This window comes from Myripristis murdjan, chromosome 3 (assembly GCF_902150065.1).
Source record: "Myripristis murdjan chromosome 3, fMyrMur1.1, whole genome shotgun sequence".
Lineage (NCBI taxonomy): Eukaryota > Metazoa > Chordata > Actinopteri > Holocentriformes > Holocentridae > Myripristis > Myripristis murdjan.
In genome coordinates this window covers 44112424-44131652 of record NC_043982.1, presented here as the reverse complement: position 1 = coordinate 44131652, position 19229 = coordinate 44112424, and the positions used below count along the sequence as shown (strand labels likewise).

General features: G+C 44.0%; 1 protein-coding gene across 2 annotated transcripts in view; it reads right to left on the bottom strand.

Annotated features, from left to right (window-relative positions):
- Nucleotides 1-1672: 1672 nt before the first annotated feature.
- The window catches only part of bnc1 (basonuclin zinc finger protein 1), a 79903-nt gene continuing 62346 nt past the window's right edge, over nt 1673-19229 (bottom strand). For both annotated transcript variants that reach the window (XM_030048472.1, XM_030048471.1), the window contains exons 2-5: nt 15672-15774; nt 10807-11042; nt 5442-7561; nt 1673-4438 (exon numbers count right to left, since the gene is read on the bottom strand). In XM_030048472.1, coding sequence (XP_029904332.1) covers nt 3649-4438; nt 5442-7561; nt 10807-11042; nt 15672-15774 — 3249 coding nt within the window. In that variant the 3' untranslated portion in view covers nt 1673-3648. The remainder of the gene's footprint in view (nt 4439-5441; nt 7562-10806; nt 11043-15671; nt 15775-19229) is intronic.

Sequence of the window (19229 nt, the reverse complement as noted above, 5' to 3'; positions counted from 1 at the left end):
TTGCACTGAAAACACGTGGAATAATAATCTCACAAAGACGAATGATAGAAGGTATACTTTTTTAAATAAAGGCTCATTTTTCTTATTTCTATATTTGTTGTAATATCTTGTAGGATTAAGGCACAAATTTAGACTTGATGCACATGTACTTTGGTTACAACCTTATACATAATGCACACTTTTTTTTTTTTTTTAACAAATTTCCAAGGCACATATTTTTCTTAGTTCTGGTTCTATTTCTTATCATTTAACTCCTCTCTCAGGAATTTGAGCGACTGCAAGTGACCCAGTTTCCCCTCGTGGATCAATAAAGTGTTTCTGATCCCGAACACGAAAGAAAAACCGGCGCCTGATTCGAGAAAATTCTTGACACAAGTTGTTTTGCAGTGGAAACAAGTGGAGACACGTGGAGTAATGTCACTCCGGCGGACAGGTTTCCTCACTGGGTTTAGTCTCATTATGAGTCATTAAAACACATCATAATGTCTCTCTTTGGGGCATGATAACTCAATTTTTTCTCTTTGTTTCAACACCATGAAACAAAGGAGAATGATAGAAGGTACACATTTTTTGGCCAAAGCTCTATTTCTTATGTCTATTTACTGTTTCTCTTGAAAATTTTGAGCGACTGCATGTGACCACATTTCGCCTCGTGGATCAATAAAGTATTTCTGACTCTGATTCTGACTTTGAACAGGAAACCGGTGCAAAGAAACGAACCCCTGATCCGGGAAAATCCTCAAAACAAGCTGCTTTGCACTGGAAACAGATTTTCTCCCTCGTTACCGTGATCGAACTCGTGGTTTTGAGGGCCGGCCGTTACAGTAAGCAGCCTGTCAAGACGGCTGATTTGCAGACAGCCGGTCTTTACGCTAACCTCCCAGCAGCAAACTGTGCCTGGTCTCTCTGTTAGCGGCTCATCAGCGCTGCTCCGCCTAACGCGCAGCATTACAAGGCCTCATGGGAGTCGGCCCGGATCAGATGCTCCTGCGGCAGAGAGGAGCGGGTCGACCTGAGAGCTGCACATACGCTTGACTCCGTCCTCCTGCTGCACATCCTCGCCTTTGTTTGCGTTGGTGTGCTTCTATCTTTAATGCAAATGTGTGTTTTCTTTCTTCTTTGGCTCATTGGAGTAAAAACCAGTGGAGTGAAGTGTGCTGCTAACGCTGGCTCTCCTGAAAGGTGCAGGACACGGATTTCATTCACACTGACAAAAAGCAATCATCTACACTGCAAAAACTCAAAATCTTACCAAGATTATTTGTCTTATTTCAAGTCTAAAATGCCCTATTTCTAGTCAAAATATCTCATTACACTTAAAATAAGACATGATCAGCTCAGAAGTAACTTGTTTTTAGACAATTTTCACTTGTTTCAAGTGAAAATTTGCTAATTTTCACTTATTTCAAGTGAATTTTCACTTTTTCCACTGGCAAATTTTGCCAATGAAACAAGCAAATTTTCACTTGAAACAAGTGAAAATTGTCTAAAAACAAGTTACTTCTGAGGTGATCATGTCTTATTTTAAGTGTAATGAGATATTTTGACTAGAAATCAGACATTTTCAATCAGACATTTGAAATAAGACAAATAATCTTGGTAAGATTTTGAGTTTTTGCAGTGTACATCGTTTTGACACCCGTTTAAAAAATGAAATGGGATGAGGCTTGCAAACAGATATGGCTTTTTATTTAATAGCAATGAATATTGTAACATTAAATCAAAGGAAACGTGAACACCTATCAACATGTTAGTTTTTGTTCTTTCTTTCTTTTTCTTTCATTTTTTTTTTTTTTTTTTTTTTTTTTTTTTTTTTACAAATCCAAACAACAAACAAATGGCATCTTAAATCTAGCCCATTGTATTTAAATACAGAATGAAAAAAAAAAACAAAAATGCAGAATACAGAGCCAAAACTAGACCAGTAAACCAGAGTGAAATAATCGGACACATGTACTTTGGACATTGTTTCTGAAAACAAAACTACATAAAAAAAAAAAAAAAAAAAACAGCAAACAAACAACAACAAAAAAAAAGAAAACACACCTCTAATGATGTGGAATGCAAGTGGTAAATTTAGCCTATTTTATACAGTATATTTTTTTTGGTTTCTTTCAGATAACAAATTACTCTATTCACAGAATATACAATTCAATAAACATTTTATTTACCAGTTACTTTTGAGGGTGTGCTTATACGCGGGGCCTTTGTTACAAATCACTGTTGTTGTTTTGTTTGTTTGTTTGTTTGTTTGTTTTTGGTCTTATAATTAGTATTATTATTATTTTCTCAGTGTTTGACTCATTCACAGTACATGCTTTTAGTCTCCAAACACGGCACATCCTCCACCGCCCGTCCAGTCAGTCAGGAGACGGCGAAAACCACACGACACCACAAGAACAGCACCTTAATCAAGTCTAATCCCATGAGCTGACTGCTTTTTTTTTTCCTTGTTATTTATTTATTTTTTTTTTTACAAAAAGACCACAGAAATATAGATTTTTCTTCCCCGCCCAGGTCAGTCAAAAGTTGTTCCTCTTTTCAAACCCGAGCCCACGCCCGAATACTGCTTTTACTCTCGTCGTGAATTCAGTGAGAGACGACTGGGAGGGCTCTTTTAATACTGCCTGCCCCCCCCCCCCGACAGCGTGAGGGGTTTTCTACACACACACACACACACACACACACACACACACACACACACACGCACACACACCTCAAGACTGAAAAAAATTCTTTGGTCAACATTAGCAGTATGCAACAACCAGAACAGCAAAGACAGGGAGAACAGAATCACGTGGATCATATAACACCAAACAATAACTTATTGATCGAGTTCACAACACGATAGCTTTTCAACAGAGAGATTCTTCTTCTTCTTCTTCTTCTTTTTTTTTTTTTTTTAAACAGACCATTGTCCAAATGAACAAAAAGAACACAGATCTAGAGGTGACCGCTGCTTTTGATCGATACGTTACGCGTGATTTTGACGTTTGACGAGAAAAAAACAAACAAAAAAAAAAACACCAGAAAAATCGCTGACGTAAATACAGTTTGCGAGCTGAACTCTCACCTGGACAGCACACGTGGGAAAAAAAAATCGGCTCCTCTAAACGTTTAAGGTTTACAACTGGACTCTAAGGCGAAGCAATGAAGACAAATCCTCACTGCATAGGAATGAAAACGTCGGCCGGGACAGACTGAGGTGTGACATTTTGGAGACGTGAACGCCGAAGGGACGACAAAATATATCGGGTCAGCCGTGTCCTCTGATTGTTCTTTACATGTTGACGTGTAAACACAGACGGATGCGTGTGTCGCTTTGCATCATCACCGACTATCTGCTCATAAGCCGGGAGAATCTCTTTTAGGATGCCAAAAGACGATGCTGTGAGATAAACACCCGAAACCAAAATGGAAAAAAAAAGGAATGAAACCCTTTCCTCTGCAACAAAAGAGCTCATGATGTCCCAAATTCAAAACTCGCTAAACACTACGCCCCTGTTTTTACCCAATGACAAAAGTATGGACTACAGTATGGGTTTTTTTTTTTTAAAAGTGCTATTTGGAAGAAAAAAACAAAACAAAACAGAGACAAGTATACTGGAGGAAATCAGTCATGTTGGCGTATCAGCTGAAGTTCAGGTTCTACTCCTGGTCCAGGCTGGTGCTGGAGCTAACGGCTAGGTTCCTGTGGAGGTTGGGGTTCTGGCTGTGTCTGTTTCGGCTGCGTACCGAGGAGAAGGACGTGTCGCAGCCGGGGACTTTACACTTGTGCAGCAGCCGCAGATGGACAGTCTTGTAATGGGCCCTGAACGTGCCCTTGTTGCTGTAGACCTTCTGGCAGACGTGGCAGGTTATCGGAGAGCCGCCCCCGCCGCCCTGAAGCCCGCCCTGCCCTCCCCCGACGCAGCCCAGGGTCCTCTCTCCCCCTAGCACCAGCTCCTCGCCTCCGGGCCTCCCCACGCCAATCCCGTCGCAGCTTTCATCGCTGTCCTCCATGGGGAGCGCCTCCTCCTCCTCCTCCATGCCTTCCCCTTCCTCGCTGCCGGCTCCGTCCGAGTCCCAGGAGGACCGGGCGCTGCCGCTGCCACGGGCCGGGGCGGAGGAGGAGGTGCTCAGGTCCAGGACCGCCCCGTCCTCTCCGCCTCCCTCTCCTCCCCCCGCCCGCTCCAGGTCTCCTAAGGGAGACGCGTCGGAGATGTCTGGCGCGGCGGACATCTTGCTCATGGGGAAGACCAGGCCCATGCGGTTGTGTCCTCTGAAGATGACGGAGGTCTGGCCGCTCGGCAGCTCTCTGTCCCTCGGGTCCGGACAGAAGTCCAGGCCGACTGAGTCTCTGTCCCTGCAGTGGGAGGAGGGGGAGTACAGGGGGTTGGCGGGGCCGAACGTGTCTTTGGTCAGCAGCTTGTGGTGCAGGTTCAAATTTGCGCTGTGCCTGGGGATCAAAAAGGTCGGCGTTAAACTTCAAAAGTTGTCATAAATCAACACACATCATTTACTGGATAAGTTCTACACTGCAAAAACTCAAAAATCTTACCAAGATTATTTGTCTTATTTCAAGTCAAAAATGTCTTATTTCTAGTCAAAATATCTCATTACACTTAAAATAAGACATGATCACCTCAGAAGTAACTTGTTTTTAGACACTTGTCTCTTGTTTCAAGTGAAAATTTGCTTGTTTCATTGGCAAAATTTGTTTCTTGTTTCTAGCTAATTTTCACTTATTTCAAGTGAATTTTCACTTTTTCCACTCGCAAATTTTGCCAATGAAACAAGCAAATTTTGTCTAAAAATTGTCTAAAAAGAAGTTACTTCTGAGGTGATCATGTCTTATTTTAAGTGTAACGAAATATTTTGACTAGAAATAAGACATTTTTGACTTGAAATGAGACAAATACTCTTGGTAAGATTTAGCGTTTTTGCAGTGTTCATGGACCAAACCTGGAGGATGTATCACACGTACACTAAAGGGTAAGAATCTGAACTGTCCCTTCAAATCAATACACACCATGAGGGCTTACACACTCCCTCATCGAGCTACTGGACCATAACATGAACTCTTCTTGAATTACATAATGCATTTTAAATAATGTATTTCATCTAGCTCTCTAATCAGCAGCAGCGGTTCAAGGCTGGTCCAACATTTAGTCAAATCATCTGCCGGGTACATTTTGGTACGAATGAAAACCTCAGTGGCACGTATTTTGAGGACCACTGGTCTGCGGTGAATTACTGGTGCAAACGTTCTTGAAAAGGTCTGGCGTTGTTAGGAAAACCACCGACTAAATGAATCATAAAACTGTTTGTCGGTGTTGGGACATTCAGAGCCTCAATCAGCTGTTCTGCTGGGGGAAGGAGTTCATCAAGAAATCATAGGAGCTGCTGCTTATTCCTGTGATTCTAGGTGTTTTTTTGTTTTCTTATTGGCTGCCTCTCACCTGTCTCGGCTCCGGCGGGAGGGGAAAGCGGCGTTGCAGCCGTCCACCGTGCACATGTGCATCTCCTTCAGGTGGACGTTCCGGTAGTGCATCTTGACGCTGTAGGGGTTCTTGAAGGTCTTGCTGCAGATCTCACAGTGGTGCGGCAGGTTGGCGTCGGCGTCCAGGTGAGACAACCCCGAGTCGGCGCAGTTGTCCAAACAGGCGTCGGGCTCCTCCCTCTCGCGGTCCGACAGCTGGAGAGCGCCCCCGTTGGTCACCTTGTGCTCGCCCTCCTCCCATCCCAGGTCGCAGAGCTTGTCGACGGCGTGCAGCGAGTTCACGCGCTCCTTGTCGTCCCTGTGTTCGTTGTCGTCGGCGTCCCGGCACAGGGGGTGGTTCTCGCGGTGGTTCTCTCTCAGTTTGCCGTCGAAGGGGGGGGACATGCGGGTGATCACCCCTGTTTCGACTTGCCGCAGCGCCTCGTCGTTCTCCTTTCCCTCCATCTCTTCTCGTTCTGAACTTTGGTCCAAAAAATGCTTGGCACCCCCCTCTCCGCTGATGTAGACTCCCCTCTCGTCCTTCTCCATGTCCTTCTCCTCACCGGCTTGTTTTGCATACATATTCCCTCCTCCTCCTCCTCCTCCTCCTCGTTTACTGTAACACTCATCCCGGTCCCTGCCCTGCAACGGCGCCTCATCCTCAGAGCTGCTCCCCTTATCCATCCCGTCGTCTCTCTCCACCGCCTCCTTCTCTATCTTGATGGGCATGCTGGACTTTCGAGACTTTTTCTTTGGTATGGGGTCCGCCGTGCAGGGCTCGGGGGCCGTGTTGGGTTTGAGCGGGACGGACGAGGACAGCAGCGGGAGGGACGGGAGGGTTCCGGGGGTGTTGGCGAGCTCTGCAGGGGTAACCAGGCTGCGGTAGAAAGGCAGGACCGGCTGTACCGTCTTCAGGTTGGGGAAGAGGATGCCGCTCTGGCCCATACTGGGGAAGGAGCTGCTGTGGAGCTTGGAGTTGGTGTCCACGTGACTCACCATGTAGCTCGGCACCGACTTGTGGCTCTCCGCCGAGGAAACAGGGATGGAGGAGCTGTACTCAGATCTCTTGTCTGGCTCCGAGCCCTCGTCCGCAGACAGGCTGCTGCGCAGGTCTTTGTCCCGGTTGTTGCGGTTCATGGGCATGTGCAGTCGCGGGTTGGGGTTGGCACTGTGGCGGTTGCGGCTGCGCAGCGAGCTGAACACCATGTTGCAGCCCTCGATGGTGCACTTGTGCTTGATTTTCAGATGCACGGCGTTGTAGTGGATTTTCAGCGTGCCTTTGTCGTAGAAGGTCTTCTCACAGGCGCTGCAGAACACACGCCCCTTCTTCAGAGAGCTGCCGCTTCCTCCTCCTCCACCTCCTCCTCCGCCTCCTGCCAACCCCCCACCGCTTCCCCCGTTCCTGTCCAGCGAGCGCAGCTTGCTCTCAGGTGACATCTGCGTGACCTCGGAGCTCATGGAGGGCGTGCACGGGGTGGAGGGCCCGTCCGAGTAGTTGTCGCTGGTGGGGAAGTCGTCGACCTCCATCTTAGTGGTGGCGGAGAGGCCGTCCATCGGGTTGTCTCCACCTCGATCCAGGTCAGAGGTGAAGGAGGCGGAGCTAGACCCCAGCAGGCTGCTTTCTGTGGGAGGGTGAGGCAGAGAGAGGGGGTTGTCCCTCCCGTGACCCTGATCGTCTCGTCTCTGGTTCGGCTCCATCGGCCCGTGGCCCGGCTGCTGGTGCTGCTGGTGCTGCTGCAGCACGCCGGGCGGCGAGCCCAGGAGCGGCGCGGGGACGGAGCCCAGCAGCTGGAAGGGCAGCATGAAGGCCATGCTGTTGATGAAGTTCTCAAAGTGGTGCACGTTGCTGCCGCTCAGCTTCTCCACTTTGGGCGCGGAGAGGCCGGCGGCGGCGCGCGGGGTGCTGCGCTCGATGAAGGTGCGGATGTCGGAGTTGGTGCGGGTGCTGGGCACCAGCACGGCCTGGCCCTCCTTGTCCTGCAGGGCCATCAGCTCCACGATGGACTTGGTCTCGCCGAAGCGCAGGAACTGCTGCAGCGTGGCGATCTCCTCCTCGAACGTCATGATGGCCCAGCGGTCCAGCACCTTCCCGGCCACATCCTGAGGACGGGAGAGACGAGAGGAGATCGGACAGGGGAGGAGGGCGCGGGGAACAGGGAGGGCGAGAGGGCGAGGGAGTGAAGAAGATTGAGAAGGAGAGGGAAAGTGGGAAAAAAGGGTAAGGGGAGAGAGCAATTTCATCATTAGCATTATAAGTATGTGTTGGTTTGCTCATACATATTCACAGAGTGGGGGAGATGACGCTCCCGATAAGGCAGACTGACAGGCCGGCTAAATAAAGGAATCAGATGGAGTGTTAATACAAGCAGGCAGCACAGAACCCAGGGAAGCCTCATTACACAGACACACACCGTTTCATCTCACAGGTCATTTCTCTTCATTTAAATCATGTGGATTTACCCACTCCCCATCAGCAGAAACAGGCAGAACACACACACACACACACACACACACACACACACATCATAGCAGGAACACGGCATGCATACGAGCATACCAGCAGACACGCACAATTACACACACACAGTCCCGGAGGCGCGCAGAGATAAACACATACATGCACAAACACTCCACACACACACACACACACACACATGCACACATAAGTCAGGGTGGGGGAGATCAGAGGACGCCTCACATTGATCAAGTGGGTCCTCTCTCCCCTCGCCCGGCAGTAATCACATGTGAGTTTGGGCGTCTTTGAAAGTGAGGAGCGGCTCCGTGCCGTAACCGCGATTAATATTTCATCACAGAGCATTCATCGGGGAGCCTGTCGAGGATTCTGACTCTACGTTCGCCATTAGACGAGCTAACATGAATTAAACGCGGCCCAGCCTGAATACTTGATGATGTACTAATCGAAGTGCGAGCCTGAGCTGACGCGGCGCCCGCAGCCCGTGGCTCGGGCTCCGGCTTTTTGGCTCCGGCTTGAGAGGAAATCTGGAGCAAAAGAAATAATATTTACAAATCTGCCCCGGCACCGTTTGGAGACCTCGCCGAGCGGGCGGGGCGGCGCGGCGCGGCAACGAGCGGGAGGTGTCGGCCGAGTACCTGGAGAGTTCACGGCCTTGGTCACTGCGATACATCCCTCCTCACCCGAGCCTTCCTCCCCCCTCCTCCTCCTCCTCCTCCTCCTCCTGCACCTCCCCCTCCTCACAAATTCCTTCATTCCCTCCCTTCAGTACCACCCCATGCTCGCGCCGCCATGGCCCTGCTTTTACCTCTGAATGATCAACACACACACACACACACACACACACACACACACGTATAAGGAACACCTACAGTAACATCTGTCTGCTCACCCAAGTTCGCAAAGTGCTTCACAATGGAGACAAAGAAAATGAAAAAAAAGAGAAAAAAAATCTAAATTAAAAACAGAAAAATGAGGTTGCACAACAGAGGAAATACACAACAACAACAACAACAACAACAACAACAACAACAACAACAAGATGTGGCTGCTGGGTGGAGATCAGGTCACAGGCAAGAGGAGAAACCGTTAAATTTGCTCACACGGCTGCAGCGGAATACCTTTGTTTGTGTACGTGCACATTTTTTGAGTCTATATTTTTAAATACTAAAGTTAAAATCTAATGCCAGTCATTCTGAGTCAGCATTCAGTCATTTTTAAATACATTTTTTACTTATGCATGGCTTTATTTTGTGCTGTTTAGTTTGTGATTTCAAATTTCGCAATTAAAAAAAACTGTTTGAACCTTTTCCCTCTCGTTCTCAGAGGCTTATGGGAGAAAAATAACACGTAACAGTGTTATTCTTTCTAAATAAAAAAAACATGTTACTTTTAGTACAGCAGCTGTTTTGCGAGTTTTTGTTTTTCACCAGTACTTTTACGTTTACTTTAAGCAAAATACCGGCAAAGTAAGAGTACTTCAACTTGAGTAGGACATTCTAGTATTTTTTTAAACCAATACTCGAGGGTAAGTAAATGACTAAGTATCATAGGCGGTTCTAGGGGGTGGCAGGGGGTGGCAGCTGCCCCCCTAGAAAAATGCCTTGCCACCCTAGTTGCCACCCCAATTTCAGACAATTTATTTATTTATTTTTTAATTGTGGCTGTTGGGAAACTCGCTGTTACGAGACTCAAATGTCCGAGAGCAAGTAAATGCAGCAAAAGATGACACTCCCACTATTTAAGGGGTTGATAGATAAATAAATAAATAAATAAATAAATAAATATTTCTAATGCCACCTTTTGGTTTTCTATTCAATGCTTTACTCATGTACCACAATAATGGACTATTTTTGAGTTAAAATATCCTCATTTGGGGGTTTTCCAAGCAAATATTGATATATGGGATCGTTTGGTATTAAATCAGCATTGATATTTCTGCCACCCCTTAAAGTCTCCATGCCACCCTCTGGCCACCCCATGAATATTTGTCTAGATCCGCCCCTGCTAAGTATGTAGCTAAGTAAAGATTTTTTTAATATATATTTATAGCTACAAAGTGCTTCACACATGAGGAAAACAAATACATAGAAAAACAAATTCATAAAAATACAAACAAATTCATAAAAAAAAAAAAAAAAACATTAAAAAAAAAAAAAAAAAAGACGGAGGAGACATGCAGACCTTCAGATCCTCAGTCAGTCCAAAGTGGTGGTGAGATGATACCAACAATAAGAGCACATCAGCCTCACTCACTCGGCGCATATGATCCTGAGTGGCATTCGATCAATATATCAGATCAATATATTAGATCAATATATTAATGTGCCGTTCATCTCTGGTGTTACGTTACAGACTGAATACCGCCCAGTTAGCGCTGTCCGCCTCCAGTCTCACAGTGAGTACCTTTTTTTTTTTTTTTTTTTTTAAATCTTTATTATTATTACTTCAGTTTTTTTTTTACATCAGATGTGTGACCGGAGAAATCATTGCAGTTTTGACGGTTTGGGAGTTTTTCCCCCAGCAGCTCGAGGCGGGTCGCTCGGTAAAACCTGCCATGAAAGCTGCATCACCTTGCCTTAAGGAGCCGCTGACCCGCCTACAATATTTTTTCATTTATTTTAGTGACCTAACTCCTGTTTCAGAGGCTTTTCCACAACAATCTGATGGGAAACACTGAATATTTGTCTTTTTTCTTCTTCTTCTTGTTGATTTTTTAGCCCAAATATCAGTTAAATAAAAATCTTCAAACCTCCCCTCTCTGATCAAACCCTAATTCTGATAGTAATGCATGGCTGTAAGCACACACACACACACACACACACACACACACACACACACACACACACACACACACACAGGGTGCGCTCACCTGCAGCACGTAGCCTCGTATGTAGTCCTGCAGCGTCCAGTCGAGGGCGTTGAGGATCTGGATGACCTCCTCCTGCTTCAGGACGGAGAAGAGGCGGTCCAGCAGGATCTTGAGGCGCACGGGGATCGCCTGCGTGCCGTACAGCATCAGGCTGCAGATGTCAAACACCACGTTGGAGTGCACGATCTCCACCTGGCTGCTCTGGTACATGTGGTGCACCTTCAGCTTACTCAGGGCTGGGACACACACACACACACACACACACACACACACACAGCAGATCAGATCAGACTGGGTTAGATTCAATGAAATCTGAGCGAGTTCAAACTGTGAGAGGAAACAGCAAAGAATAAAAAAGAAAAGAGGCAGGTGGACATTGTGTGTGTGTGTGTGTGTGTGTGTGTGTGTGTTAATGTAATAACACACACACACACACACACACACACACACTAGAACATATTAACCCTATAAAGCCTGAACTATGAAAGAATTGGCAGAAAATTCCAATCTTTTGAAATTGAACCCTTAATTTAGTCCTATAACAAAATATATAAAAAAATAAAAAAATAAAAAAATATGTTATTATACAACCTATCTGGTGTATGATATATGATATGTACTTGAAGTGCCAATGGTATGGTCCAGGGTGAACAGGGGAAGTGTTCAAAGGTATACAACAGTATTTTGGTCAAGTATTGATTAAACTGAAAACGAAAAACAGAATTGAAAATGTGTATCATAAATGATACAAATGGCTTTATAGGGTTAAGTGCAAATGTGGCCGAATATCTAAAAGACAAAAAATGTGTGGAAAAAGGAAACTACAGTATTATAACACACTGAGACAAATAAAAATAATGGAAAATATGAATAGACATAAATCTCAAAAATTTAAAAATATTCATATATATGATAATAGTAATACATATTTACAATATAATAATGTTACCATGATTTTGGAAACATTTTTTGGGTAAATTAAAATGATATAAATACTTAAAAAAATGATATCGGGGTGTTTTTCCTCGGTTCCTGAAAAGCTATGCAGAGATGTGAGGCTTTTTATTCAACAGCGATGATATTTATTTTCATTTTAATTGACTGATCAATCAATTAAAATGTAGATACGCATGCAGTGTATACCAAAACAAGAAAGATGTATATTTAAATAAATAAAAAAAAATAGACACACACTATCCTTCTCCTTGTTAATATCCTTTGACATCCTGTGAGGTATTCTGCTTTTTTAACATTATGATCATTTTAATAGGAAAATTCCAGATCAGTGTAACTACAAAACACACAAATACATGATTCAAACATTCAAAGGCATTCCCTCAGTCTGTTTGCTATTAAAGTGGATTTCCAGAGCTGGATGCACTTCTAAAAAATAAATACAAAATGAAAAATAAAAAATAAAAAAAAAATCAATGTGTCTTTATCAGCACATTCACCTGTCTACACATTTCTATGATTTTTTTTTCATTCATGTATAAAAAGGAGCATTTTAAGATCAATAAATCAATGCGCACCATTAATTTAGAGGTGATCGTATAATTACCAAGAAAAAACATCACACATTGTTTTGTGTTGTGGCACCGCGGGGCAAACACAGCAGGCGGCAACGCTCTCCACGGTGACGGGGATTATGGGAAATGTGGTTTTACGTTGCGAAACAGTCGCACTCAGGGTTTAATGATTTTCTACTGAAACCGGTCGACGTGTCAGTGAACTGTGTGGTGAGCCGGGATTTTTTTTTTTTTCCCTACCGCAGGTCTTACATAAGAATTTCTTTCTTCTTCTTTTTTTTTTTTTTTTTTTTTTTGATGAAGAGTGATGCAATATTACAGTGAACACATCCATAATGTAAATGTGGGACTCACAGTAAGGTCGGGTTAGATTTATGGACACTGGACACCGCTCCGTTCATTCTAATTATTTTTACTCAGCTTTATTATTTTACTTATTCAGAATCGTTGCAACAGCAGCTGTCATATTTTAGCAGGTTCATTTATTTATAATTAGAATGAGTGAAGCTCGCCAGGCCTTTGGTGCAGCTTAGGGCCACACTGATCGTGAACTGATGTGCTTGGGTTTCTGTTTTTTTTTTTTTTTAAAAAACGAGTAAAGAGGTTGTTTTTTGAACCCATGCACGCCTGCAAGCCTTTTTGCAGCATAGATCACGCAGCAAACACGGCTTTTGATTATGAAAACTGTTAGAGGCCTAATAAGTGACTTTTCCACGAGCCGCGTACAGAGGCTTTGTGTTGCTACACCGCAGCTTCACGGAAACCTTCACACCGTCCGCCGAGTGTGTGTGTGTGTGTGTGTGTGTGTGTGTGTGTGTGTGTGTGTGTGTGTGTGTGTGTGAGCTGGTGCCAGAGGCTTGCAGGCTCACAGAGACGTCAGGGCAGCCCTGTGAGGACAAACAGTGTCTACACAGGCCGCTGCTCTGGCGGATCGGTTCACTTTCACGCACAAAAGTGTTTCACTGATTCCTCCTCCCGCTGTGATTTTCCCCCCGACGTGCCTGTGAGTCTCTGTCGGCTCGTGAGGTTTACAAAAACACGGTTTCTTTTGTCACCGAGCGCGGTCGCCTGGCTGTGGGCCGCACGGCGCTGAGGGGTGCGGGGTCGATTAAAGCGCCGTCTCAGGTGATGATCAGCGTTTTGTGTTGAATCGCTGATTTATTGATTTATATTTAAATTTGAAATAAAGAATCTTTCAAGCCAAGCGGCGGCAACACAAACAAAACCGGGAAAGGATGAACCGTGACGCCCCTGACTAGAGCACACAGGCCTCATTTGTTCACAGCAATTTTACCATTTAATCCTCCTGTTATGTTCAAATAAGAAACATCATCAGTTTGACCCCAGCAGTTTGAACCTCCACAAAATTATTAGAATTAAAATTGTTACCAAAGTTTATATGTCAGGTACTTCATGTTTCTTTGCTGATGACCTAAATAGCCCTTTAAATAAAACATAACTAACCATGTGGCACCTTTAATGTTAATGTCCACTGCAAAAAGTCCAAATCTTACCAAGATTATTTGTCTTATTTCAAGTCAAAAATGTCTTATTTCTAGTCAAAATATCTCATTACACTTAAAATAAGACATGATCAGCTCAGAAGTAACTTGTTTTTAGACAATTTTCACTTGTTTCAAGTGAAAATTTACTTGAAACAAGAAACATATTCTGCCAATGGAACAAGCAAATTTTTACTTGTGACACAAGTGAACAAGTAAAAATTTGCTTGTTCCATTGGCAGAATTTGTTTCTCGTTTCAAGCCAATTTTAACTTGTTTAAGTAAATTTTCACTTGACACAGGTGAAAATTGTCTAAAAACAAGTAATTTCTGAGCTGATTATGTCTTATTTTAAGTGTAATGAGATATTTTGACTAGAAATAAGACATTTTTACTTGAAATAAGACAAATAATCTTGGTAAGATTTTGACTTTTTGCAGTGTGGTCCCTAAATAAAACAGAAATAAACTATGCTCGTTAAAATAATGCATTTTTTGTTTTATCCAGCTCTGCAGGGTGTCGACAGGTATCAGAGTGTAACATTTAATGCTTTTTAAGATCTATTTAAGATCAATTTTAACCAAATTTAAGAGTCCTTTCATTCAAAGGAGCATTTCCGTTAAGTATGAACGTGAGTACTGCAAAGCTGGCTCAGAGCAGAGGTCAGCTTTAGGCAGCAACACAGCAGGTTATGAACTGGATGATTTTATGGTCTGTTTCTAAGTACATTTACACACTCAGCATCACTTCCTCACCTCCACCTGTACACTCTGACAGCAGCTCTGCCATCAATTCTACATTTTTAACAAAGTTTATCATGTTCACTTTGAGTTGACATTGTGCAGAATGTGTCACTTTAATTCTGTATTTATTATTGAGGTTGTAGTTTGCAGAGGTCTGCTACTGGACTGCATTATACTGAGAGGGGTTTCTGATTTTCTGTCCTCACCTATTGATATACAATGAGGGCGGACAGAATAGTGGAAACAGCTGTCAGTAAAGTGCAGCACTAACTATGAGCTTAATGCCAAACACAGAAGTGAATGAACACCTCTGTTACCGTGACAACAAGACAAGCTGAGCGTTACAGGCAGCAGGAGAGGAAACTTTATGGCTCAACAGCTGGACTGGATTAGATTAGATTATACAGGTGGAGCTGATGAAGTGGACACTGGGCGTAAATGTACTTGGATTTTTCTCTACCTGTGACTATGACTGTACGATGAAGGAAGTGATTTGGGTTCATGTGGGAGAGTTGTGGGTGCAGCAGGTCAGTGTGAAGGCAGCAAGTCACAAGATTTACTTTGATAACATCAGAAAGGCCAAAAAATACATAAATGAAATTACACTGCAAAAACGCAAAATCTTACCAAGAACAGTTGTCGCATTTCAAGTCAAAAATGTCTTAATTCTAGTCAAAATATCTCATTACACTTAAAATAAGACATGATCACCTCAGAAGTAAATTGTTTTGAGACAATTTTCACTTGTTTCAAGTGAAAATTCACTTGAAACAAGTGAAAATTTGCTTGTTTCATTGGCAAAATTTGCCAGTGGAAAAAGTGAAAATTCACTTGAAATAAGTGAAAATGAGCTAGAAACAAGAAACAAATTTTGCCAATGAAACAAGCAAATTTTCACTTGAAACAAGAGACAATTGTCTAAAAACAAGTTACTTCTGAGGTGATCATGTCTTATTTTAAGTGTAATGAGATATTTTGGCTAGAAATAAGACATTTTGGACTTGAAATAAGACAAATAATCTTGGTGAGATTTTGACTTTTTGCAGTGTAGCTCTAAACGTCCAAGCCGCTGGCAGTAGCTTTGCTCTTACCGTGAGCGACCCAGCCATGCTTGCAGTTCTCACACTGTCTCCTCTTCAGCTTCCCCGGCTTGAAGCTGTCGCAGTTACAGTTGACCAAAGTGCAGCAGATCGCCTGGCACGAAGAAAACAAACAAAAAAAACAAACAAAAAAGCACAGGAGCAAATCAGCACAGGAATGTTTTTAATCATTCTAAATATTACCACCAGCATTTTCTCAGCATTACAACCGAGAAACACTCAGTTAATGAAATATATCATGAAGCAAAAACTGTTTTCATGGGCCGCTGCACGTGGATCGAGATGGATAATTGGAGCCACTAAAGGCAGACCTGCTTTGTGTTTTGTGACACTCTTGTAACGATTAAGCTGTCTGGGGTGGAGCACTGTTGTCAGATACCGAGCATTTCGACACCAAACAAGCTTCAAATCGTATTCAAACACTTTGAATAACTCAATCTGCTCTTTACAAAAAAATGTTTTAACTCCACCGTCGCGTATGTTTCTGATCTGCTGCAGCATCACGGCGGCACAATGCGATGTGACCTCATGCAAAGAGAGGCCTCCATATTCAACCCTCCACAATCGTGCAGATAAAGAAGAAAATGAGAAGGAGAGCTGGAGTGTGTGTGTGTGTGTGTGTGTGTGTGTGTGTGTGTGTGTGTGGTTGGTTGGAGAGAAAGAAAGCTCATCTTATGGAGCGACATGAAAAATGCACAACCGTGAAGCCGCCCGGAGAAACCGAGAGAGAAAGGAGCGCAATCGCCTTGAGTCATTTTGCTCTCCCTTTGTGCATCGCTCGCTGCTGCCTGCTTCGCCCTGTGAGATCACTGTGAGCACAGGTGTGTGTGTGTGTGTGTGTGTGTGTGTGTGTGTAAGTGTGTGTGTGTGTGTGTGTGTGTGTGTGTGTGTGTGTGTGTGTGTGCAGTGCTGCAGGGCAGGTCCTCTCTACTGTAACAAGAGGTCTCGGACACACCTGGACCACCAAAACCATCTTAATCAATCAAAGCCCCAGGCACACACACACACACACACACACACACACACACACACACACACACACACAGGTCAGAGGGCTCTGTCCATTACCTCAGCTGCTAATGGGTCTTATCTTTTCAGGACAAACATGCAGAAAGGGAGAGTGAACGGACAGACAGACAGACAGACAGGCAGACAGACACAAAAAGTCCAAATCTGACCAAGATTATTTGTCTTATTTCAAGTCAAAAATGCCTCATTTCTAGTCAAAATATTCATTACACTTAAAATAAGACATGATCACCTCAGAAGTAACTTGTTTTTAGACAATTTTCACTTGTTTCAAGTGAAAATTCAAGTGAATTTTTACTTGTTCACTTGTGTCACAGGGAAAAATTTGCTTGTTCCATTGGCAAAATGTGTTTCCTGTTTCAAGTAAATTTTCACTTGAAACAAGAGACAATTGTCTAAAAACAAGTTACTTCTGAGGTGATCATGTCTTATTTTAAGTGTAATGAGATATTTTGACTAGAAATAAGACATTTTTGACTTGAAATGAGACAAATAATCTTGGTAAGATTTGGACTTTTTGCAGTGCAGACAGACAGACAGACAGACAGACAGACAGACAGACAGACAGACAGACAGACAGACAGGTGAGGAGTGAACTGCAATAACGAGTCAAGTTTCCTCGGCGGCTGCTGACTTGTGGGCGACCCTGCAGACGAAAAAACGACTTTGCTTCCTCCCTCTCTCTCCCTCTCTCTCTCTCTCTCTCTCTCTCTTGACTGGCCAAAAAAAAAAAAAACCCTCACCTCCATTTACACACCAACCACTGAGGGAAAAGCATCATCAGATTTGTGATCAAAGCGCGCGTTGTTAGCTCTCCATGCAGAAACAGCAGCGAGTGGCTGCGCTCGGCCACTTCTCTCCCTCAGCATCTATAATGCATGATCAGTGGGGCTTTAGCATACATGAGCGGCATGCTTAGCGCTTAGCACCAACCTGCATCCAAGACGCTCTCTCCACAGGCGCAGAAAGAGCAGCAGGGAAAGAGTGTGTGTGTGTGTGTGTGTGTGTGTGTGAGGAGGGGAGGGGAGGGGTGGGGGTGTCTCCTCCCACTAATTTAGTCAGTAACGTGGCTCCCTGCTCGAGGCTGGGCTCGTCCTTGAGATGTGGGATCACACTCGTTCACCTTGCCGTCACCTCTCATCATTAGAGGGGATCAGGGAGCGGGCGACCCGGGACGCAGGGTGACGGCGGCAGCCTCGCTTTGAGTCGCGGCTTCGGCGGGCGCCGGCCTTGGGTTTGACGCCGCGCTGCGTTCGCCTTATTTCCTCATCCCTTCCTTCCCTCTCTCTCTCTCTCTCTCTCTCTCTCTCTCTGTGTTCCCACACTGCAACAAGCCTGCACCTCGACGACTCGTCTGGCCTCAGACTCAAAAATCTTGTTTTCTCTTTGAACACACTGCAAAAATCAAAAATCTTACCAAGATTATTTGTCTTATTTCAAGTCCAAAATGTCTTATTACTAGTCAAAATATCTCATTACACTTAAAATAAGACATGATCACCTCAGAAGTAACTTGTTTTTAGACAATTGTCTCTTGTTTCAAGTGAAAATTTGCTTGTTTCATTGGCAAAATTTGTTTCTTGTTTCTAGCTAATTTTCACTTATTTCAAGTGAATTTTCACTTTTTCCACTGGCAAATTTTGCCAATGAAACAAGCAACTTTTCACTTGAAACAAGTGAATTTTCACTTGAAACAAGAGACAATTGTCTAAAAACAAGTTACTTCTGAGCTGATCATGTCTTATTTTAAGTGTAATGAGATATTTTGACTAGAAATAAGACATTTTTGACTTGAAATAAGACAAATAATCTTGGTAAGATTTTGATGAGATACTCCCACTTGTTTCCAGAGCAGTTTCAGGGATTTTTATCTGGGAACAAGTCTAAATCTGTTGAATCAGGCACAACAAGGCAGATCAGCCGGGATCAGGTGGAATCACATCATCCCACCGGCAGATTGTTGCACTTTCCTCAAGAAAATGAAGTTTTGAACACTGAATACTAAATAAAAGGGCTGGTCACTGTGCACGTTTTTGCTGTGCACGTCTGTGTGTGTGTGTGTGTGTGTGTGTGTGTGTGTGTGTGTCCATCCGGCTGACCCTCCTCCGGACACAAATGGGGTGTAAAAAAAAAACCCCTTTGCTCATCTCTCATCAACATAATCCCGTCATTACAGAGCACTGAGAACCAACATGGCCCAATTAAGCTAATCCCATCCCACTGCAGGGCACGCACACACACACACACACACACACACACACACACACACACAAACATACAAATGCACCTCCTGCTGCTGTTCCCTCTAATATACATCTCAATCAGCTGCCCCTGGACACTAACCAGCCTCACACACACACACACACACACACACACACACGCCTACTTACAGTGTGCTCTTGGTCGTTTATCTTAATTAGCCATTCATTTCATGAGTTTCTGAGAAGAGGAAGAAGAGGAAAAGAGGAAGAAGAGCAAGATGAGGAGGAAAAGGAAGAGGAAGAAGAAGAGGAGGAAGAG